The 25,913-nt window shown below is 36.2% G+C and overlaps 1 protein-coding gene across 4 annotated transcripts in view; it reads left to right on the top strand.

Annotated features, from left to right (window-relative positions):
- The window catches only part of UNC13C (unc-13 homolog C), a 615,854-nt gene that overhangs the window by 378,858 nt on the left and 211,083 nt on the right, over positions 1-25,913 (top strand). For all 4 annotated transcript variants that reach the window (XM_067747577.1, XM_067747567.1, XM_067747553.1 and 1 more), the window contains one exon: positions 18,929-19,062. In XM_067747577.1, the coding sequence (XP_067603678.1) occupies positions 18,929-19,062 (134 nt within the window). The remainder of the gene's footprint in view (positions 1-18,928; positions 19,063-25,913) is intronic.

The following is a 25,913-nucleotide window of genomic DNA, read 5'->3' on the forward strand; positions in this document are numbered from 1 at the left end:
TTGTCTTATTACAGATCAAAGCATATGGTAAGACAAAAAACCTTAAATTCAAATGGGAGTGATACGTTTTATTCTCACTCATGTACAGTTTGTAAAAATGGATGTTCCTGTCATAGTTGGGGTTCTCTGGAAGTAGAACCTAAAAGAAGAACTTGTAGGTAGTTTATCTGAGACATGATCCCAGGAAGGAGAAGTTGAGTGTATAGGGAAAATGAGATAAACAATACAGAAAAGCAATAAAGGGTGCATCATGAGCTGGTTGTCTCTGTGGTCAGCTGAGGTCTGTTCCTTTGGAAGCCCACTGGGAAATTACATGGCACGTACCTCAGAATTGTCCCAGTGGATGATGGGGAGTGTGGTGGGTTGAATGGTATCACCCAGGACCTCAGAATGTGAGCTTATATAGAATAAGGACCTTTGCAGATGTAGCTAAGGTCAAGCAGCTAGAGATTAGAGTAAATCCAGTGACAGGTGTTCTTATAAGAGACAGAAAAGAAGACACAGCAATACACAGAAGAAGGGCATGTGAATATAGAAGCAGAGATTGGAGTTATTGCATCCGCAAACCAAAGAACATCAAGGGTTGCCCCCAGTCATCAGAAGCTAGGAGAGAGGCATGGAAGGAATTCTTCCTGGCAGCCTGCAGAAAGAAACAAGCCAGTTGGATCTGATTTTGGATTTCTCGGTTCCAGAGCTGTGAGAGAGTAAGTCTCTATTGTTTTGAGCCACCAAGTCTGTGGTAATTTGTTACGGCAGCCCTAGGAAATTAATACAGGCAGGCTGAGCTGTTGACTCCTCTACACGTCTGGGCCACACCTGAATGTGACAGAAGAGCCTTCCGTGACTTTATAAAAAGCCCCAGGCAGCAAATCAGAGAAAGGTTGCAGCAAGTGCTTGATGTGGGACCCTGACATCATACATGGAATTACTCACCGTAGTTTCATTGAAATGCGGTGGGCTTAAGAGATGTGACACTATTTCCACAAGCATCTGCTTCACTCCTCCAAGCAGTAATGTAGAGAATCCGGTCCCTTCTGTCCTGTGATTCTACCATCTTAAACATGGTAGTAAAGTGGCTATGGTTTTGCATAAAAAAGTGGGAGGGAAGAAGAGCATAGAGGGTTGTAAGTGGAAGGTTTAGAGGCTTAAGCAGTTCTGCTCACATTCTATTGGCTAGAACTCAGTCATATTTCCACAACTAACGGCAAAGGGGGCTAGGAAATATAGTTATTCTGGTTATCTGATTGCTCTGTAATAACCAATACCAATCTCAACAGCTGGAAAAAAAACAATAATTTATTTTGCTCATGAATCTGCATCTGCAGCTTGGGGAGGGCCCAGCTGGGATGGCTCATCTCTGCTCCGTGCAACACTAGTTTAAGTGGTTCAGCTGGGCCTGAAGCGTCCACTTCCAAGATGGCTTATACACATGGCTAGAAAGTTGGTAACAACTGTCATCCAGAAACTTAGCTGAGGCTGTTATCTTGAGGCCTTGGTGCATTTCCCTGTGGGCCTTCCAAGGATTCTTTACATTTCTCTCAAGTGCAAATTGTACTCATGCACTCACTTCCAACACTTCACAAACTCATGCTATTTCAACATCAGGCTCGTACTTGAGATTCAGGATTCCTTTAAATCACATCCAGATAGAGATGAAGCTCCTTGGGTCCTGTTTCTGAAGTGTGATTCCTCTTTACCTAAATACCTGGAAGCTAAAGAGCCAAGTTGTCTGCCACCTCCCACATGCCCCATAGACAGTGGTGAGATAGAAATAGTGTAAGTTTCAACAGACATTTCTGTTCAAAAATACGGGAGAGATGATGATCTCATGTCCATGGAAATTCTGAAATCTAAGCAGAAACATGTTGCCTGTTACTCATTGGGGCCCAATCCTGCTCTCAAGGGGTTTCTCTGTGACTCTTGGCTCCATTCTCTGAGTTCTTGGCCTCGCCCTTGAGTCATCTATCCTGTTCTGTAAGAACCTTTGGGTAGACTTCTAGCCTGCTTCCTACCCGTAGAAATTTGGAATCTAAAGCCCTCTTTTCATTAGTCTCTTTAGGTCCAAAGTGATAATAATTTACTTCAAATATCTGTGGACATTCTATTAGACAAAAGCAACACCCATGTTTCTTTCTAAGACAGACCTTTACCTTGGATTAAAAGTCATGTGCTGTAGGACAATGCAATTAAGATTCTTAGAAATCTTTTTGTATAGTTGAAAGGAGCCATGAGGCACACCTGTAAGATTATTACAAGCCCCTTTTTTTCTAGTACAAAAATTCTGAAAGGAACTTGCTTAAGATACTCAGGAAGTCTACTGCAGACAGTTTATTTTTTTATTTATTTTCTGTGTGTGTGACTTCATATTCCGTTTTTTAAATTTAATTATTTTATACAACAGGTTCTTATTAGTCATCCATTTTATACACATCAGTGTATACATGTCAATCACAATCTCCCAATTCATCACACCACCACCACCAGCACCACCCCCGCTGCTTTCCCCTCGTGGTGTCCATACATTTTTTTCTCTACTTATGTGTCTCAATTTCTGCCCTGCAAACCGGTTCATCTGTACCATTTTCTGGGTTCCACATATATGCGTTAATATACGATATTTGCTTTTCTCTTTCTGACTTACTTCACTCTGTGTGACAGTCTCTACATGCATCCACGTCTCTACAAATGACCCAATTTCATTCCTTTTTATGGCTGAGTAATATTCCATTGTATGTATGTACCATATCTTCTTTATCCATTCGTCTGTCGATGGGCATTTAGGTTGCTTCCATGGCCTGGCTATTGTAAATAGTGCTGCAGTGAACATTGGGGTGCATGTGTCTTTTTGAATTATGGCTTTCTCTGGGTATATGCCCAATAGTGGGATTGCTGGGTCATATGATAATTCTATTTTGAGTTTTTTAAGGAACTTTCATACTGTTCACCATAGTGGCTGTATCATTTTACATTCCCACCAACAGTGCAAGGAGGGTTCCCTTTTCTCCACACCCTCTCCAGCATTTGTTGTTTGTAGATTTTCTGATGATGCCCATTCTAACTGGTGTGGGGTGATACCTCATTGAAGTTTTGATTTGCATTTCTCTAATAATTGGTGATGTTGAGCAGCTTTTCATGTGTTTCTTAGCCATCTGTATGTCTTCTTTGGAGAAATGTCTATTTAGGTCTTCTGCCCATTTTTGGATTGAGTTGTTTGTTTTTTAATATCGAGCTGCATGAGCTGTTTATATGTTTTGGAGATTAATCCTTTGTCTACTGATTCGTTTGCAAATATTTTCTCCCATTCTGTGGGTTGTCTTTTCGTCTTGTTTATGGTTTCCTTTGCTGTGCAAAAGCTTTTAAGTTTCATTAGGTCTCATTTGTTTATTGTTGTTTTTTTTTCCATTACTCTAGGAGGTGGATCAAGAAATATCTTGCTGTGATTTATGTCAAAGAGTGTTCTTCCTATGTTTTCCTCTAAGAGTTTTATAGTGTCCAGTCTTACATTTAGGCCTCTAATCCATTTTGAGTTGATTTTGGTGTACAGTGTTAGGGAGTATTCTAATTTCATTCTTTTACATGTAGCTGTCCAGTTTTCCCAGCATCACTTATTAAAGAGACTGTCTTTTCTCCATTGTATATCTTTGCCTCCTTTGTCATAGATTACTTGACCATAGGTGCGTGGGTTTATCTCTGGGCTGTCTGTCTTGTTCCATTGAGCTATATTTCTGTTTTTGTGCCAGTACCATACTGTCTTCATTACTGTAGCTTTGTAGTATAGTCTGGAATCTGAGGGAGCCTGATTCCTCCAGCTCCGTTTTTTTCCCTCAAGACTGCTTTGTCTATTTGGGGTCTTTTGTGTCTCCATACAAATTTTCAGATTTTTTTGTTCTAGTTCTGTAAAACATGCCATTGGTAATTTGATAGGAATTGCATTGAATCTCTAGATTGCTTTGGGTCGTATAGTCATTTTCACAATTTTCATTCTTCCAATACAAGAACATGGTATGTCTCTCCATCTGTTGGTATCTTCTTTAATTTCTTTCAGCAGTGTCTTAGAGTTTTCTGCATACAGGTCTTTTGTCTCCCTAGGTAGGTTTATTCCTAGGTATTTTATTCCTTTTGTTGCAATGGTAAATTGGAGTGTTTCCTTAATTTCTCTTTCAGATGTTTCATCATTAGTGTATAGGAATACAAGGGATTTCTGTGCATTAATTTTGTATCCTGCAACTTTACCAAGTTCATTGATTTGCTTTATTAGTTTTCTGGTGGAATTTTTAGCATTCTCTATGTATAATATCATGTCACCTGAAAACAGTGACAGTTTTATTTCTTCTTTTCCAATTTGTATTCCTTTTATTTCTTTTTATTCTCTGATTACTGTGACTAGGACTTCCAAAACTATGTTGAATAACAGTGGTGGGAGTGGACATCCTTGTCTCATTTCTGTTCTTAGAGGAAATGCTTTCAGTTTTTCAACATTGAGAATGATGTTTGCTGTGGGTTTGTCGTATATGGCCTTTATTATGTTGAGGTAGATTCCCTGTATGCCCACCTTTTGAGAATTTTTATCATAAATTGGTGTTGAATTTTGTCAAAAGCTTTTTCTACATCTATTGAGATGATCATCATATGTTTTTTATTCTTCAGTTTGTTAATACGGTGTATCACATTGATTGATTTGCATATATTGAACACTTCTTGCATCTCTGGGAAAAATCCCACTTGATCATGGTGTGTGATCCTTTTAATGTGTTGTTGGATTCTGTTTGCTAGTATTTTGTTGAGGATTTTGGCATCTATATTCATCAGTGATATTGGTCTGTAATTTTCTTTTTTGTAGTGTCTTTGTCTGGTTTTGGTATAAGGCTGATGGTGGCCTCATAGAATGAGTTTGGGAGTGTTCCTTCCTCTGCAGTTTTTTGGAAGAGTTTGAGAAGGATGGGTGTTAGCTCTTCTCTAAATGTTTGATAGAAGCCATCTGGTCCTGGACTTTTGTTTGTTCGAAGATTTTTAATCACAGTTTCTATTTCAATACTTGTGATTGGTCTGTTCATATTTTCTATTCTTCCTGGTTCAGTCTTGGAAGTTTATACCTTTCTAAGAATTTGTCCATTTCTTCCAGGTTGTCCATTTTATTGGCATAGAGTTGCTTGTAGTAGTCTCTTAGGATGCTTTGTATTTCTGCAGTGTCTGTTGTAACTTCTTTTTCATTTCTAATTTTATTGATTTGAGTCCTCTCCGTCTTTTTCTTGATGAGTCTGGCTAATGGTTTATGAATTTTGTTTGTCTTATCAAAGAACTAGCTTTTAGTTTTATTGATCTTTGCTCTTGTTTTGTTTCTATTTCATTTATTTCTGCTCTGATCTTCACAATTTCTTTCCTTCTACTGACTTTGGGTTTTGTTTGTTCTTCTTTCTCTAGTTCCTTTAGGTGTAACGTTAGATTGTTTGTTTGAGAATTTTCTTGTTTCTTGAGGTAGGCTTGTATAGCTATAAACTTGCCTCTTAGAATTGCTTTTGCTGCATCCCATAGGTTTTGGAGTGTCATGTTTTCATTGTCATTTGTCTCTAGTTATTTTTTTATTTCCTCTTTGATTTTTTTCAGTGATCTCTTGGTTATTTAGTAACGTATTGTTTAGCCTCCATGTGTTTGTGTTTTTTACGTTTTTTCCCTGTAATTGATTTCTAATCTCATAGTGTTGTGGTCAGAAAAGATGCTTGATATGATTTCAGTTTTCTTAAATTTACTAAGGCTTGATTTGTGACCCAAGATGTGATCTATTCTGGAGAATGTTCCATGCACACTTGAGAAGAAAGTGTAATCTGCTGTTTTTGGATGGAATATCCTATAAATATCAATTAAATCTATTTGGTCTATTGTGTCATTTAAAGCTTGTGTTTCCTTATTAATTTTCTGTTTGGATGATCTGTCCATTGGGGTAAGTGAGGTGTTAAAGTCCCCCACTATTACTGTGTTACTTTTGATTTCCTCTTTTATAGCTGTTAGCAGTTGCCTTATGTATTGAGGTGCTCCTATGTTGGGTGCATATATATTTATAATTGTTGTATCTTCTTCTTGGATTGATCCCTTGATCATTATGTAGTGTCCTTCCTTGTCTCTTGTAACATTCTTTATTGTAAAGTCTATTTTATCTGCTTATGAGTATAGCTACTCCAGCTTTCTTTTGATTTCATTTGCATGGAATATGTTTTTCCATCCCCTCACTCTCAGTCTGTATGTGACCGTAGGTCTGAAGTGGGTCTCTTGTAGACAGCATATATATGGATCTTGATTTTGTATCCATTCAGCAAGCCTATGTCTTTTGGTTGGAGCGTTTAATCCATTCATGTTTAAGATAATTACTGGTATATATGTTCCTATGACCATTTTCTTAATTGTTTTGGGTTTGTTTTTATAGGTCCTTTACTCCTCTTGTGTTTCCCACTTAGAGAAGTTCCTTTAGCATTTGTTGTAGAGCTGGTTTGGTGGTGCTGAATTTTCTTAGCTTTTGCTTGTCTGTAAAGGTTTTGATTTCTCCATCAAATCTGAATGAGATCCTTGCTGCATAGAGTAATCTTGGTTGTAGGTTCTTCCCTTTCATCACTTTAAGTAGATCATGCCACTCCCTTCTGGCTTGTAGAGTTTCTGCTGAGAAATCAGCTGTTAACCTTATGGGAGTTCCCTTGTTGCTTTCAGTAAGTTTTCTTTGTCTTTAATTTTTACCAATTTGATTACTGTGTGTCTCGGCATGTCTCTCCTTGGGTTTATCCTTTATGGGACTTGCTGCCCTTCCTGGACTTGGATGGCTATTTCCTTTCCCATGTTAGGGAAGTTTACGACTAAAATCTCTTCAAATATTTTCTCAGGTCCTTTCTCTCTCTCTTCTCCTTCTGGGACCCCTATAATGCGAATTTTGTTGCGTTTAATGTTGTCCCAGAGGTCTCTTAGGCTGTCTTCATTTCTTTTCATTCTTTTTTCTTTATTCTGTTCTGCAGCAGTGAACTCTACCATTCTGTCTTCCAGGTCACTTATCCGTTCTTCTGCCTCTGTTATTCTGCTATTGATTCCTTCTAGGGTATTTTTCATTTCAGTTAGTGTATTGTTCATCTCTGTTTGTTCTTTAATTCTTGTAGATCTTTGTTAAACATTTCTTGCACCTTCTCCATCTTTGCCTCCATTCTTTTTCTGAGGTCCTGGATCATCTTCACTATCATTATTCTGAATTCTTTTTCTGGCAGGTTGCCTATCTCCACTTCATTTAGTTGTTTATCTAGGGTTTTATCTTGTTCCTTCATCTGGTACCTAGCCCTCTGCCTTTTCATCTTGTCTATCTTTCTGTGAATGTGGTTTTTCTCCACAGGCTGCAGGATTGTAGTTCTTCTTGTGTCTGCTGTACTGCATACACTTTAAATATTCATAACCCTCTCAGGAACCCTGCTTTGGACCTAGACATCTCTGCATGACCATAGAGTCATGCTAGTAAAGTACCCTGGGTTTGATACATTTCCTGAAACTCTTTCTCGCTTTGAAAGTCTTGTGTTCTGGGGAGATTAAGGATGAGAAAGTTTTCATTTTGAACCCAGAAAGTCCTGGTTCCTTTATATTTCCTTGGAATTCTGCTTGGAAAATGATTCATTTGTTTTTTAGCTCATCTCTCTTTCCAGCTTTATGTTCTACATGACTTTGAGAAACCACTTGACAGATTCATTATTCTGCCAAATCCACCAGCTCACATTTTCTGCTTTCTATATTTATTGCAGGTGACAATGTTGACAAATATTCCCTGCTAAGTAACAGGAGTCACCTTTTATCTGGCCTAAAATAACAATATCCTCACTGTCCTTTAGGTTCTCACCAGCAAGTCTTCCGATTTCACTAATGCTATCCTTGAAGCCCTTCTAGCTGCTGCCTACCATTCAATCCTAAATCAATGCCACAGGTTTTAGGTTTTTAACATTGACACCCCACTTCCAGCATTAAATTCTGTTCTAGTTAACAAACCACCATAAATCGTAGTGGTTGAAAACTGTAACAGTAGCTTATTTTGCTCACAGATCTGTCATGTGGGTAGGTCTGGGTGTCAAAATCTCATCTCTGCTCTGTGCAGCTTCAGCTGGTCTGGCTTGACTGGAGCTAGGGAATCTACTTCCCAGAGGCTTACTCATATGGCTAGCAAGATATTCTGTCTGTCATCTGGGAACTGCACCAGGTCTGTTGGTTCTTCTCCACATGGACTTCTCCATGGGGCTACTTGGGTGTCCTCACAATTTAGTGGCTGGATTTTAAGAGCAGGTGGTCCAAGAAATAGGAATTGGGAGTTGCCAGTTTTCTTAAAACCTCAGCCTCGACACAGAGATAAGTCACTTCTGCCATATTCTTTTGGTCAAAGTCACGCATATTCAAGGGAAGGAAATATAGGCATACCTTTTATGAAAGGATTATCAAAGAATTTAAAGGCATCTTAAATCCTCCACAGTAGTCTAGCTGTGTACTCAAGGAAAAGGGGAAACAGATATGGTGAACAGCTATCCTTTCTCTGCCACAGTGTATTCTACCCTTTAAAAATAGTAGTCGTATATTCAATGGGTATTAAGTTACAGTTTTACAAGTTCTAGAGATCTGCTATACAACATAGTGCCTATAGTTAATAACATGATATTGTGAATTTAAAAATTTGTTGGGAGGATAGGGCTCCTGTAAAATATTCTTACTACAGGGGAAAGGGGTGGGAGGAAAGGGACACAAGGAAACTTTTGGAGGCAATGGCTAGGTTTATAACCTTGTTTTTAGTGATTCTGTCGTGGATGTATACATATGTTCAGACTCATCAAACTGTGTACATGAATAAATGCTGTTTTTGTATATCAATTGCACATCAGTAAGGCCATAAAAAAAAGTAACGTATTTGTAATCAACATCCCATCAAATGCTCAAAACTTATGTGTTCATCTCTGTGAATTTAGTTACTGGAGTATAATCATAGACAGTATATTAAAAAGAAACTCAGAGATTGTGGTCAATTTTTAGATACAACATGGACAAAGGATTTCTTGTATACCTTTAAATGGCTGGAGGTTTATAACATTTGTAGAGATCTGATATTTAGACATTTTTTCCTTATGTTGTACTAAAATCTTCTCTATTGAAAGTTTTACTCACAAGTACTAGTTTTATTTTCTTGACCATGCAAGACAAATCCAACTTCTCTTCTAATCTTTTTCTATACCACAGTCCATCATGTATTTGAAGTCATCTCTCATGGTACTCCTGAGTTTGGTCTCAGTACTACTAGTTGTCTTTAATATGTAATATCTTAAATTGAAAATAAATGCCTTCTAGATGTGACCTATTACATTTTTTTTTGTTTTTTAATGCAAGTTTAATTTTTGTAAAGAGAAAAGGGGAAAACTATTAGTTTATCCATTAAAATATTAATATTTTATGTTCAAGAAACTGTCTTATACATCTCTCAGAATTTGAACAAGAACCTTGTCAATTAGCAGAGCATTTACCATAAATTTAATTAAAAGTGAGTATTCACCTGTTACGGTAATAAATATCTCTTACTGAAGATGTTCTACTTATATACTTGCTAGAACTACCAGAAAAATAGGATTAGGTATGTATACTCTGATTTCAATATTAAGAATCCAAATTTGAAGAAATTAATTCCTTGCCCAAGTTTGGACAAATTAATATAAGCTTAGAACAGAATATAAGTTCCTGATTCCATGTTCAATTTTTTTTTCTATTATTCCATACTGTTAACTAATTTGTGTGGATATATTTAAAGTCCACATTCAAAGTTATGACAGTTTATAGTATGTATAGATCATTAACTATGTACAGTCTATTGAAATTCAAGGAATCATATAGAGATTTTAAAAACCACATGGAGTGTCCAGATTTTGAAATGCAGTTTTGGCAATTTAAGTGTCAGGATATCTCAGACTTACTGAAGCTGAAAAGACCCAGTGAAGATTCTGTTTTGCTGTAATACAAATACAATATTCTAATATATGGAAATTCCTTGTTTTTTTCTAACCATATTAACATATTTTTGGTTTTTAGTAATTACTCTTATTGAGACCACTAGGTGCTCAATTTTTTTGTTCTCAATTAGCAACAGTAAATTAAGTTATTTGAGTATAACAGTAATTTCCTAGTGACTCTTAATTTAAAAAGTAATGTGTTACAAAGGGATTAGCATAGCACTCTATCAACACCTGGAATGGGCACCACATAAATATCCAATAAGTTACTCAACCTCCTCTTAAAATTAGATAACTATGTAGTTGGAAATTCGTCATATGTAAAGATAAAAGAGAAGTCTTTTGTTATCACACAGAATGCAAAATCTAGCAACCTATGACTGACATTGGCATCCAGGAAGAGCTGTATCACCCTTCCTTTAAAAAAAAAACAAACAAAAACAGGCCTATTTTTAACTGACTTACTGACAATTTAGTAGTGAACTCTACCTATGGATGTGAGGATTTCGGCAGAGCAGAGCTGTACGTGTTAAGTCCAGACTCCCAGGCATAACTCTAGTTATCTTAATTTAGTAGGTCTGCAACAGGGACTCTAAAATCAAGTGTATGTATTTCTAATAAGAAACCCAGGTGATTCTGATGTAAATGATCTATGGACCAGACTTAGAAAAACACTGGGCAGTGGCAGCTTTGCATATAGTCTCAGATTTCACTGCTTGGTATGTTTCTTTTAAGTTTTCTGCAAAAGTTACAATTCACATTGTCCCAAAGCATTTTTGCTATGGATTTTAAAAGCTAGTTATACAATTAATTATGGCAACTGGAATTTAGACTCTGCCCCAGTTAGCCCAGAAAGCAACAACGGCACAACTTCGTGATGAAAGTAAACTCTGGTTGACTCACACATAACCAGAATACTCAGGGCTATTCATTATGTGTATGATCACGATACAGCTCATTAGAGAATCCAGGCACTAAGCCTCATTCAGAATAACTTCCCAGAGTCTCTCCCATTCATGACCAAGTTTAAGTGACTTACTATATATCAGGAAAATTCAGTGGTGAAGAAGGCATTTAAGATTAATAGTGGAAAAACCTTTGAAGAATTAGGTAGATAAAAAGGTGATAAACTTGCAAATGATCTAAGTAAGAGATGAAATAAACTTTGCCAAAGGGAAAAAAAATTTTTTTTCAATAAGTAATGGGAAATATTGGCACCACCTTAAAATGGATGCCCCATTTATCTTAGCTCTTAAGATGTATAAGGAGACTTAGGTCATCAGTTACAAATACTAATGCTTCCATTTAGCAGTCATTTTCAAACTTTTTAATTGGAGGGGTCACGAACCTGCTGATCAATAACTTACTTTGCTTCTTTATGCCTTAACAAACAAAATCCAACTCTGTCTTCTGCCATTTAGCTGAGTAATTTGTGTCAGGCTCAGTTTCCTCATCTGTCAGGCTGTTTCCTCATCTGTAGAATGCAGAAATTGCAGTAAATGTTTCAGTAGCCTTTTCAGTACTACACTGTGACTCAAGAACAGAAGAGGTATAGCAGTGTGGGTAGGTCTGTGAGTTCTTGGCTGTTAAGAAGTGAGCAAAAAAGATTTGCATTTACTTCCTCGCTGATTTAAACTTCTGTATCTCTTCCTCTCTTATCTTGCTTGTGGACAGTCTCCTTGATTTTACTCCAAATGCAAGACCCTGGAATCCAGTTGACTGCCTTTGTCTGAGCTGACAAAGAATTGTAGAATTCTTCGGTGTGGTGACCAAGTTTCTCACATACAGTTAATACATCTTAACAATCTTTCTCCTTGTTTATTTTCTTCCTGTTCTAGGTACAAGCCTCCCTGAAATATTTTAACATCCTGCTTTTTTAAATTTCCTATCTACCCCTTCACACCTTGATCAGAGACTCACATCATTTTCCCTAAGTGTAATCAGTCAAACAAGGATTTAGCCTTCTGGAATTACCAAGATAAGCAATTTTAGTGAAGTCATTCTGGACACTATAGTGTCATTTTGATGGTTTCCTATATTTGGGCAAGTCGAGTGGGAGTCTATGAAGTGTTGGAACTTCACTCTCTGGATCTCCTATTATGTCCATGTCTAGTTGTCCATCCTGCCCAAAGTTGAATGGAATTAAACCAACACTAATTGGGAGAAGCAGATAAAATGACTGCAGTTATATGAACTGTAAGGATTAACTAGTAACTTTAGTAAGAACTTTCGGGACATTGGATACTGATTATAAAGCAGTATCAATTAAGAAAGCTCTATAAGTTAGGAGTTTGGAATTAATATATACACACTGCTATATATAACATAGATAAATAACAGGGACCTACAGTATAGCACAGAGAACTATATTCAATATCTTGTAATAAACTGTAATGGAAAAAAATGTGAAAAAGAATAGATATCCATATCTATATCTATTTTTTAATATTAATCCCAAACTCCTAATTTACGGAGCTTTGTTAATTAATACTCTTTCATCATTCATCAGTATCCAGTGTCCCCAAAGTTCTCACTAAAGTTTCCTTTATAGATTATTACAAGTTATAAAGTTATACGTATATATACATACAACCGAATCACTTTGTTGTACACTTGAAACTAACACAACAATGTAAATTAAATATACTTAAAAAATGGTTGAAAAAAAGGAAAGCTCTAAAACTGGGGGGGAAAACAACTGGCAATTAACTTAGAACCAAACCCTCCTTGTGCCTGTAACTCTCAAACTGCAGATGAATGCTGAGCAGTTGTGAGTCTCAAGAATGCAGGACCTGTGCAGGGATTTCACATAAGCATCCATAATTTTATTTTCTGAAATCATTCCTTCTCATTCAAGATATATAACTCAGGATAAAAATCAGCCCATTTTTATTAGTAGGAGGTAATGGTTGTCATTTGTGTCTGTAAACTATGTAACCAGGGCTTGGAGTTGAGGATATAAAGAGAAAACCAAAGCTATACATTTTTTAATGTGGTCTACGTGTTCTGTTTTCAGTGAAGAAGAAGCGGTCAGAAATAAGGTAACCCTCAGTTTCTTCATCTCTGAAATCAGGATTTTAATGTTTGGCTTTGATGTTTGAAAATCAATGAAGACCATCCAAATGAGAACAGACAGAGGCTGTTTATTCAGATCTTACTCAAAGAGCGAAGGCGGCCAACATCACTTTTATTTGGCCGAGACTCAACAGCAGACAGGGAAGTGGAAAAGCTTTATAGTGAAAACAGCAGGGAAGGTTTCAGGTCTAGTATGATCAGAGCTTGTTGGCCTGGGGAAACTGGGAGTCACCTAGCTAGAAGAAGGCATCTTGTGTGCATGATTTGGGGGACATATTTGGCTTTCAATGCTTGGTCCTGAGTTAGAAGTCAGGGTAAAATATAAGGAAACTGGCAGTCATTGACCAAGTCCTGATCATTCTGGGCCGACTGTTGCAGAGATTTTGGGTTGGTTTCCCAAACTGGTTGTTCCGGAGATTGTGAGTCAGATTTCTGTCATATGTGGTCTGGCCATTGTTCATTTGTATATTCAGTCTCCAAGGCTGCAAGTTTGTTGTCAGAACTGACCATGGAATGAGTTAAAAAGATGCCTCTGTTGCTGTTTTTGGAGATGGTAGAAGTATTATTAGACGATAAAGGAAAGGCAATAATATTTTGGAGAGAGAAGCAAGAAGCGTGTCTCCACAGATGTAAAAAATGTTCCACCTGCTGAGGGAAGGGTACCTAGAGAAACTGTATCTAATCCTGCCTAAGTGAAGGCCAGTATAAATGTCCTCCTTTCTCCTGGCTGATAAACTGTCCACGTTGCTCTTCATAAAGATCTCAAATCCCCTGAGCATTTGAAACTTTATGTTCTGCTTCCAAAACCAGTAACAAAGTTCCAATTTTTCTAACCTGTGAACTGCTAGGGCTAAGATGTCCTTATCTCCGAAGTATGAGAAGACATACAGCCAACTCAGAGTCAGAGGATGTTGCAAACTTATTATAAAAGAGCTATCTAGTTCATATTTTAATATTAATTTACTTTGCTAGCCTTTTTGTTATAATTTAAAGCTTATTTCTTTTTTAATACTCAGGCTTACCTCTATTTCATTTTCTTTTGTGTCTTTATATTCACGCTGTCCTGATTTTCCATCTATAAGCCTTGTTGCCAAAACTTTCAGCCATCACTTACCTTGAAAGAAGACCATCTTTCTACGTACACTGCAGCAGTCACCTGCTCGCACACACACAAATTCTGTAAGTTCTTTTTAGAGTTACCACAGCTTCCTTATCTTACCTGAGGTATCATTTTCCTCAGCTCTTCTCGACCTCCACTCTAGAGCCCTTTACGTGATCTCTATCCCTGCCCCGCCATGGTCTGAATGCCTAAACACAAACTTCCTCCTCCAACAATCTGCTGTCCTTCCTTTCTCCTTCCTCCTTTTTCTAGATCTACTCCTGCATCTTCCCTCCCATTTCTCTTCTTCCTTCCTCTGGACCATAAAATATATTTGTTCCAACACTCCAACCATTCTGGTCAAACACTTAAATCCTTTTCCTACTTCATTGCCCTCCAGTACTAAATCCAACACTCTGTTTCCTTGACTTCTGAATCCAGTCCTGGAGGAAACTCATGATGGTCCAGAGTAGCATCCTTGTAAGTGCAGGGACCCACCCTCAACAGCGCTCCCCAGCTCCCTGGCAGGGCCACTCTGGGTCCAATGCAAGGCCCACTTTCATTCCTTGCAGAGGTTGTTTCAAACTTTTACTATTTACTCCTCCTCTTCTCTCAGGATAGAAATTTCTAGCTGTCCTTTCTCACCATCAGCAAGACTTATCTGCAAGATTCTTTATTGCCTGACTCAGGAAGCCTTGCTCTTCATTTACATTCAAGTCTAATCCTCCAACATTTACTCTGGATCCCATTTTCTCCCATTTCAACAGGGGCCTCACTCCCCATCTATTCCCCTCTTTCATAAAATGTTATTCTCTTTTAGACTTTATCCCCAAGGTTTTTCCTCTAGCCATGTAGTCTTCTCTCTCTCTCTTTGAGTAAACTTGTTTACTCCGTAATTTCAGCTACCACATACATCCTGGAATTCTTCAAGCTATATCCATAATCCAGAGTGCTTTCTAAACTCCAGGCTGGTTTACCTAATTACCTTATGGATAGTTCCATTGACTTCCCTCTCTCTCTTCTTTCTCACCATTTACATAATGAGTTCTATTAATTTTACCTAACTATTTCATAAGTATTTTCATAAACCTATCAATTTTATTTATTGACTATTTCATAAGTTTTAATTTATTAAACTTCCTGCTACTGCCAAATCATTTTTTAAAAACACAACTGTAATTAAGTATTCCCGTGTTTAAAATCATATAATAGTCCTCATCAAATTTAGTTTAAATGCAAATCCCTTCATATAACACAAAATGTCTTTCAGTATTTGACCCCTGCATCTCTCTAGCCTTTTGTTTCCCAAAGTATACTCAGAGGAACACTTTTTCGTGGAATGTTTTACAGGATGGGATGTGGGGAATAGGAGGGGAGTAGAAGACTCTCAAATTGGCCCTGGGACCAACAGCACCAGAATTACTTGAGACTTTATTATATATGCAAATTCTCAAGCTTCACCCTAGACCTACTGAATCAGAAACTCTGGTGGTAGAGCCCACCGATCTGTGTTTTAGCAAGCCTGCCCAGTGATGCTGAAAAACACTAAAGTTTGAGAACCACCATCTTAGAGAATCACAATGTACATTAGCATCTTACTACAAGAAGTCTGCAAATAACGTATTTAACTTCATTTAAGCAAAGTTTCCTCAATTGGAGCATGGACCGTGTGTGTGTGTGTGTGTGTGTGTGAGATACTCACTAATATCCAGTAGAACTAATGTTAGAGAAACTTGTCAAAAGCCTGCAGCCTCACATTGCTAGTAATTCCCCAATTAGTGTCATGTGCCTTTGCATTTAAACATCCCACTGCATTAGTCTACCAAATGTCTCCCCCCAACCCTTGTCTGGCCAGCTCCTCTAAGGAGGTATTTCAAAATTATATGCTTATTGAACAAATACATGGGATGGAACAGAAATATGTTGTAGAAACCTTAGAAGTGTTGCTAGGTCCTACTACCATGAAGATATAATCTGTTATTTCAACACTTTTTTACATATAATGGTTCTCTCTGTATATTGATCTCTTCTTAATGGAGTATCTTCATATTTTCTTCTTTGATATTGTGAAAGTATAATGTACCTCTTATCAGCTTGTCTGTACAAGCTTTTTGTATTGAAATATCCTTTATAAATATGATGACTAGAAGGTTTTTCAGCTGATCCTACACCCTGGTGACTTTCTACTTTTAAAAATTTCTCTCCCCATTATACTTTCACAGTCTTTCTTTCATATCTCTTTCCTCAATTATCTATTAACAAAATAATTTTTAGACGCTATAATAACAATGACCATATTAAGATTGACATACTAAGTCATAGCTTTATAAACCTATTGTATTTTATTTGTTATTAATGAGGTTAATATATATTATACTTTTATATAATATAAATATATTTTATTAAATTTTTCTTGTGATACATATTAATTCATAGGGGTTTTAGTAAATATTAATACACTTATTACTAGCTTTCAGAATTTCTACTGCCATTATCTTAATTTTTCCAACCACAATTTCAAATGCCCCAGTAGACTTCTTAACTATTCATAAAGTGTTACTTAGAAAAACTGAGTTCCTAAGCAGTCAAGTATTCTTATATAATGGTTGTACTACATGTTTCAACCATGCAGTTTATTCAAATGCACTAGTAAAATACATAAAGCATGATTTATGCTACTGATATGTGGTATGTAAAAACTTCATGACTCAGCATCAAGTTTGGTTTATTCTGATGCAGCATACAGAATTTTATGCAAAAATCATTACCAACTGTAATCCTCTGATGTCATAAAAAAGTGATCTGTGACAGCTAAGGGACTTTGGAATTAATGTATATTCAACTACTTTGGTCTCTGCCGTTTCCCAGATCACCCTTTGCAGAATGATGATAAGTGACTCTGGTGTTAGACATGTCATCAGTAGTCATTTATTTTTATTTATTCACATTACTTGAAACGTTAGGCATATAGTTTGGCTATCTACACATCAAGATGATTAATGATAGTATTCTCATATAGTCCACCGTTGCCATCAGAACTAATTTTACTTACAATCTTCACAACTCACCAGGTTCTCTGGCTTTCTAACTACATCATAGAGAAGGAAATCTATTGAGCTTAATGTAATGAATAAATAATTATGTTATTGTGACCATAATAAATTCTTGTTCGTAAAAGAAAGATAAATTTCAATAGAAAATGTAATTTAATAATAGGCAAAGTGAGACATTTGTAAGCCTTTTTTGCTGCCTTTTTCTTATTAAAGATCTTCTGATGTGCCTTGGTGTACCTAAGGAATTAAAAGAGGAAGGCTGCCAGAGTTTCAAGTGGTTCTCAGGGACCAGATATATAAGATTCTTAAGATCCTTTGGAGACTGCTTATAGTTCATTCTGCCAATTTGAAGTAATTTGTCCTAGCCACTAATTTTTTTGACTATTTTAGCTCTTCGACTTTTAGTATCTGTTAAATTTTGAGCTTAAAGGTAAATCAACAGCATTTGGAAGCACCCTAGGAAAATTAAAGTCCCTAAAGGTGCATTATAGTCTGTGTATGAGGTCTCTAACACTAAGTGGATTTAACACAGGGTTATATTTTAACTTAAGTGAGAATATAATAGTGTGATGACTCATCCAAATCTGGTTACCTGTCTTGGACAGCATTAGACGTTAGGCATACAACCATTCAGCAGAGGGTGGCTGTTCTTTGGAAAAGACATGGTAGTTGGATAGGGCAAAAGATTGGATCAAGTAAAATCGAATCCACCTTTTGTATGAGAGCCCATAACTTTCCTGAGCTACACATTGGAGCTTTCAGATATCCTGGATATATAAGCTTATAAATAATTTAGCAAAAACAAGGAAACAATATGCTTCCCACTGAGTCATATACTTGAGTGAAAATTGTCTTGTCTTTATCTTTTTTGCCTAATTTAAAAAAGTACATGTGAAAGAAGTGTTAGAAGAAGAATGCCCACCAAACAAAGTGACCAGAATAATTTATTTGTGTGTTCAAAGGAATTGTGCTTGTTGAATATGAAGTTTAGATGTTAAACATTCAAAATTGTTATTATACTCTGTTAATCTCACTGTAAATTTAGATCATTGAGGCAACACTCTTCCTAGAGGTGAGAGTGGAGAATTCATTCAGTGTGGTAAATCAAGAAGGATTCCAATATGATTTAAATACACATACATGCACAAAAAAGAAAGATAGACTTAGGAAGTTTTTGTTAACTAGATACATTTGTGAGTGGAATGAGAGAGTTCCAGACCATTCATGCAACTTGTATATGCTGTCGTATTTAACAGTACTGGCTTTGTAACCAGGCAGTCTTGCTTGAGTTCAGCCCACTTTACTACCAGTGTGACTATGGACAAAATATTTAGGCAGGACAAATTTTATATACAACACACACACACACCTCATTGTACAAACAGAATTCAACCTTTTGCCTTGGAAGAAGCCACATTAAAGGGATAATTTCTACAATAATAATTCCTAAGGTCATGAACTGCAATAGAGGAAGAGAAACCTCCTTTCCAGAACCTAAGTATTTAGGAGTTCAAGCCTGGCCATTGTGACTTTACCCTATGGGATGCATTCAATGAAGAGAGGAAACCTGAATTTAATAGCTTTGGCCAGCATGATCTGAGAGTTGTTCCATTACCCCTTTTCTCTAATCCTCCTGTTTGACAGTGACATCTAACTAAAGTCATACCATTTAACCTTTTCTTTTGCATGTTGCGTGATCTTGTGAGCAGAGTAAGAAACGGGACATTCCTCGGGAAGATCAGGGACCAACCACCAAGAATTTGGATTTTTGGCCCCAACTTATTACACTGATGGTCACGATTATTGATGAGGATAAAACTGCCTACACTCCTGTCCTGAATCAGTAAGTACACTGTTTTGGTAATAAGTGGATTTTATTCCACTAAAGTTAAGAAAACAAAATATTTGAAGTATGGCTTATACTCTCATGACAATGACAAACTTTTCCAAAATCAAGCTATAGAAAGCAGTATATTTTTACTTTTATCAGTAAATATTAATTCAGTGATATTATGAATTTTTAGTTTCAGCCTCATACAGAGTGATTATTTGGATGTGGAGACAAATATTTCCCACAAATTTATTTTTATTTGATGTAGAAAAATTTCTTCTTTCCACTGGTTTCTTTCTTTGTCTTCAAATAAAAAAAAAATGCAATCCCCCAAAACTAAAAAGAATGTTAAAGAGTATTAACATATTCCACCGTGACTTTACTAATAGTAGGGATTTTTCAAAAAAACTTGCTTTCAAAATAGTTGTGTATGCTAGATGTAACAAATTTAATGCAGTATTTAAGAGAACAAGTCCATTTTCTCAAATAACCTAAGCCTATGCCTCCATGCATAGAATTTATAAATTATGAGCAGGTTAGCAAGGCAGATGAATTAAAATTCGTGGCTGTTCTAGAAGACTCTGAAATCATCAACTTATCAACTTAACACTAGCTATGAGACCTTGGGCAAATTATCTAATTTCCCTGGGTCTCAGTTTCCTCATATATAAAATAAGGATATATTACCAGATAATTTCCAAGATCCAGTCCACCTTTAATGTTGCACATTTAGGATTTATTTCACACCCACACGTCGAGAGCTATACAACCAAAATAACAGCTGACTCTGCCCGCAGGGCATTTGCAATCTGGTAATGGAGAGAATATCCTGACATATTGGTCATACCTGAAAACCTGTGGGCAGCAGGAATAGCAGAAATAGACAAACCATTATGTACATTCAGGCTTAATATGGGGAACTGGTTTTATTATTTCTAATTTTTTGTACTGGTCAAGACAGTTAGGGTCAAAAAGCTTGTGTGGAATACAATTGAAATTCCAATTATAGAAGAAATACCTGTAAGTATTCCAATTTTTATCCTTTCCTGTTTCTTCACCACCCATTTTCACCTGCCCTGAATTTTTTCTAAATGTGGAGAAAGTATTCCTCTCTTTGATAGGCAATGACAGCATCGTTAGGTTTACCTTTACACTTTCTTCTTCCTTTTCCCCTTATATCCACCTTTTCTGCCTGATGCCAGAGTGTATCATGATGACCATCTGTAGAGACTTTCTCTTATTCTCTTCTGATAGCTCAGGACTAGATCCTCTCTTTTAACATATGGCATGTCCTCAGTTCCTCCTGGACAGCTTTGTGGACTAGATATGTTTTCTCATTCATTCTTTGGATCTTTCTTGAAGATACAGTAGATTTCCTAAAGGTAGGGACATCAATAACTTGTTTTAAGACTGTGCCCTTGGACTGGGGTAGGTCAGTTGATTAATGAGAATGGAATGAAAACAAACATCTGCTGAGAAATGCTAATTAAAGGTTATTAGAAAGGATTTTATTTTTAATCAAATGAATTCTTTACATTTACCAAATATTCAGGATATGACTATTAAAAGATAACATTATAAAATCATGGAATCAAAGTTCCCCAGAATCATCCTTAATCATATACCATTAAAGATATACAAAGATTTTAGTTACTTTTTTGTGACTGTGTTAAAGGAAGTGGAGGGAATGCATTTACTTATGGCAAAAATAAATTTTAAATTATGAGCTAAATTAAGTCTACTAAGTATAAAAATGGCAAGGACACAAGGAAAGAAGAGAAATGTCTTTGTCTTGCTTTTTATTTTTGTTTATAGTGTCAGTTTGGAGTCACTTTTGTTCCAGTGAAAACCTAGTTCTAATAAAGCTGAACTCTTTCCCTCTGTTGGGAATCTATGCTTTATGATTGTATTTGCTCAGATTTTGAAGATGTTCTAAAGATTTTTTGCTTACTAAGGATCATTGCATTTTGTTTCTCATTTAATTAAATCTATATTTTAAGTGAACTCACCTAGATAGCAAGGTGTGCTCTTAGTGGCCAATGTTGCATTTGTGTAATTTGGTGAGATTTCCATTCATGCATGTTTCTTTATTTGTGCAATGTGTCATCACATTTAGGCATCACTAATTATCTCACTGGGTAGTTAGACTATTAGGATCAAATAGGCTGATAGTTGCGAATGCAGATTCTGAGCTCCATCCCAAATCTACGGAGTTAAGATCTGAATTTGGCACAGAAGTCTGCATTATTAATAAAGTATCGCTTGCGTGGTTTGTATACACCAGAGTATGAAGGCACAGGTCAGTTTGTGAAGGACATGTCCAGCTAAAACAAGTTTTGGTCTTTATTTTGACGGTAATGGCAAGAGAACGGATGATTTAAAAATATAGGTCTTATTTTGATATCTTTCTTGTTTTTAATTTCTAAGATTATTGATATAAATAATTAATTGAATGAAGTATTCATGGTTATTTTGGCTAAAAAAATATTGCAGGCATTTGCTTATTCAAGTTTGATAACAATTTATAATAGTTGCAGAAAGTAAACATGAGGGGAAGGATTTGTTTTATTTTGTACACTGGTATGTATCCAGGCATACATATTGGTTGAATTAATGAATACATTAAAGTAAATCCATATGTGTAATTGGTATCTGTTCTCTCTGTTCCTACTCCATTGATTAACTGATGTACTAGAGTATTTCTTTGAGTGATACGTCTTCACATTTTAAAGATTAATTTTATGAAGTGGCTTTCCAGGTGTTTCTATTTCATTGAAACTGAAAACTATTAAGCACAGTATTTTCAGATCTTTCAATGTGGGTCTCTCTCTCCCTTTTAAATAGATGTATTGAGGTATAATTGAATACAGTTAAAAATTTGATTAGTTTTGACTTATGCATCTAACCATGAAACCATCACCACAATCAAGATAATAAAGATATCTGTAACCCCAATAAGTTTCTGTGTGCCTTATGCAACCCACCCCAGGCAACCAATGGTCTGCTTTCTAATACTACAAATTAGTTAGAAATTTTTATCCTTTTGTATAAAGGAATAATATGTTATGTACATTTCTTTGTCTAATTTCTTTCACTAATTACAACTGTTTTGAGATTCATCCAGGTGGTTGTGGGTATCAATACTTCATCTCCTTTTATTTTTGAGTAATATTCTACTATATAGATACACCACAAAATGTTTATCCATTCATCTCTTAGGATTAGGGTTAAGGTTAGGGGGTAAATTTGGATTTTTTTTCAAGATTAGGTTTCTGTGAATATTTGTTTGCAAGATTTTGTGTAGACATATTCTTTTATTTTCCTTGGGTCATGTAATATGTACATGTTTAATATTTCTTAAAACTGCCAAACCACTTTCCAAAGTGTTTGTATATTTCCAACACTTAGTACAATTAGACTTTTTACTTTTAGCCATTCAAATAAGTGTAGTGTTATCTCCTTGTGGTTTTAATTTGCACTTTCCTAAGTACTGATATTGACCATCTTTTCATCTGCTTATTTGAAATACATATATCTTCTTTGGTGAAATGTCTGTTCAAATCTTTTTGCCATTTCCAAATTGGGATGTTTATCTTCTTATTAATGAGTTGTAATGGCTCTTTAATTATACTAAATAAAGGTCTAGTGTTATGTAAATGTTACAATATTTTCTCCTAGTTTGTGACTTTCTCTTCCATTTATTACTAGTTTCTTTTGGAGAGCTGTTTTTAAGAAAATAATTGATAGAGTAGTCCAATTTGTTGATTATTTTCTTCTATAATTTGGGCTTTCTGTGTCCTACTTAAGAAAACGTTGCAACACCCAGAGTCAAGTTGCAATACTGTAGTTTTCTTCTAGATATCTTACATTGAGATCTGTGGTTCATCTCCAGTTATTTTTTGTATACGGTATGATATAGAGTTTAAGATTATTCGGGATTTTTTTCATATGTTTAATCTTTTCAGCTCTATTTGTTAGAAAAATTATCCTATCCCCATCGAATTGCTTTGGTAACTTTGTCAAAAATCGATTAATTATATGTGTGAGTCCAATTCTGTACTCTCTGTTCTATTGATCTGTATATCTATGGGTCTAGTAGTGATTAACTTCAGCTTTTGTCTGGAAAACTCTTTGTCTCTTCTTCAATTCTGAAGAACAACTTTGCCATGTAGAATATTATTGGTTGGCAGGTTTTCTCTTTCAGCATTCTGAAAAATCATTCCACTCCCTCCTGGCTTGCAAAATTTCTGCTGAAAAATTCACTGATAGTCTTATGGGGATCCCCTTCAGTGTAACAAACTCCTTTTATCTTGCTACTTTTAGGATTCTCTCTTTGTCTTTTATATTTTCTCTTTGCTGAAATCCTCACTTTGTTCATGCATTGTTCTCTGACCTCAGTGAGCATCTTTATGACCATTATTTTGAACTCTCTATTGGGTAAATCACTTATCTCTATTTTATTAAGGTCAGTTATAGGTGATTTATCTTGTTCTTTTGTTTGGAACATATTTCCTTATTATTTTTTTTTCATTTTCCTTGACTCTTTGTGTTGGTTTCTGCACATTAGATTAGACAACCACCTCTCCCAGTCTAGACAGACTGTCTCATCAGTCAGCCCAGCCCAAGCTCCTGGTTGTCTCTCAAACCTTTATGGTCGTCCAAGCTGCCATCTTTGTTCTTAGTGGCTCCCTAATTGAGGGTGTGCCAAGACTGGTCAGTGTTTCAAGGAAAAGGATAAAAGTCAGCACCTAGATGCAGGCTAACTAAAAGCTGTACCCTCAGGCAATAGATGGGAAAAGATATAGTTAAGCCCCTTGGAAGGAGAAATTGGAAGATGGGCATTATTGCCTGCTTCCTCTGCAGTGAGCCCAGGTGGATAGCCATGACAGTGGGGGAGGGACAAGCAGGGTGCTTCTGCACCTGTTGAAAAGCTGCTTGTTTTGTTTGCTCTAGTCCTGTGGGACTTGTGAATGAAAGACCCACTGGCTGTCAGAGCTACATGATTTGGGAACCCATCCCTCAGCTTGCAGCCATAAAAGTTGATGCATTAAATATGTGGACAGGCTCCTTCCAGGGAAGTACTGGTGGTTTGGTTTCATTGTTGGATCAAGCAAGAGGGAGAATGCAGGGAAGTGCCCACCAGCTCCTCTGGGCTCTAAGAAAGATCTCAGCCAGCCTCTAGATGCATGCTAAATTAGCAGCCAGACCCTCAGGCATCAACTTGTAAAGTATGCAGTCAAATCCCTCCAGGGCAAGACTGGGAGATGGGAATTTTTGCCTGCTCTTTCTGGGCTGAGCCTTGAGGAGACAGCCACAGGGAGTGATGTGCACCCACTGACAAATGTGTCTTTATTTGCCGTAGTCCTGTGAGCCACTGGATTTCTCTCAGTGGGAATTTCTCCATGTGCAGTGTCGTTGTACATTCATTGCATCTGTGGGTGGAGGGAAGTTCCTATGTTGCCATCTTGGTTCCTCCCAAAACTGCTTGTTCTTGATTGTGTTTTTGTTATTTGTCTTTCAAGGAATTTTTCCATTTAATCTAAGTGGCAATTTGCTGTTGTACAGTTGCTCATGACATTTCTCTATTATGCCTTTAATGTCTATAAAATCTGAAGTCATTTCTCTTCTCTCATTCTTAATATTGATATTATGTATCTTCTGTCTGTTTTCCTGTCTAACTGGCTAGCCATTTATGAATTTTATTAGTCTTCTGAAAAAAAAGAAACAGATTTTGGTTTCATTAAATCTCAATATTGTTTTTGGTTTTAAAGTAAATTGGTGTCTTCTCTATTTCTTATTATGTTCTTTCTTTTGTAAGTGTAGATAACTGTTAAGTGGCTCCAGCAGTAATCCAGTGAGAAAATATGAGGACTTTGGATAAGATGATGGAGAGGTAGGATCAGATCTGAGAAATATTTAGGAGATAAATCAAGAGATCTTTTTGACTAACTGCATTGAGTGGAAGGTTAGGAAAGAAGATGGAGACAGTGAACACACTGTATTTATGGGAGCACCATTAATTGAGATAATAAATTCAGGAGGAAGTCAGTGTAAGGAAGTACATAGTTAAAAGAAGTATACAGTGAGTTATATTTGGATATATAGAGATTTGGCTATCTGTATGGCTTCCATGAATCATATGCAGTAGGCAATTGTATGCTTAGCTGTGAAATTCCTTTAGACTGATGACAACCAAATGTATAATGTAGGGGAGGTTCACTAAATATGCTTGAAAGTAAGAAATCTTATATCTTTTAAAATATTCGTGTAATTTTACTCTGATTATTTAAATTATTGTGACTTAACATTACTTTGTTTTTGTAATGCTGACCAAAATGTAAGCAAAAATATGTTTCATCCATTCTACAGTCCTGTGTATTTGCATGTATGTTATTATTGTCTGTAATTTCTTTTAGCATCTTTCCAAAGTATTGAGCCACAGTGAAGGCTCAATTTATTTTCTCTCTGCATTAAGAGTATATATCAGAGAGGCTCCAATATGTTGAATAGAAAATGGAACAATTTTCAAAAATCTGCTGTTTCATTTGTGAAGATGAGGTATGCTGCTTTTATTTTGTCAAGGCTGTGGGATGAGCCATAACATGATTTTCAAATTTTATGTTTTAAAACATAGTATGCTTCATTTGCTGCAGTGAGAAAATTGGGTTTAAGCTACTTTGATCAAAGATGTACATCTTCTTCTTTCTGTTTTGGAACTAATGCTCTTCAAAGTATTAAAGCTGTTGATGTCTTTGCTTGCACTGTGGCTTCCCTAAATTATTTTTCTATTTAAAACTTTGTTACTAAACTGTTCATTATGCTAAAAAGTAGAGAGAGTGTACAATGGAGTTGTATATCCATAA

Source organism: Pseudorca crassidens, chromosome 1 (genome assembly GCF_039906515.1).
Source record: "Pseudorca crassidens isolate mPseCra1 chromosome 1, mPseCra1.hap1, whole genome shotgun sequence".
NCBI classification, from domain to species: domain Eukaryota; kingdom Metazoa; phylum Chordata; class Mammalia; order Artiodactyla; family Delphinidae; genus Pseudorca; species Pseudorca crassidens.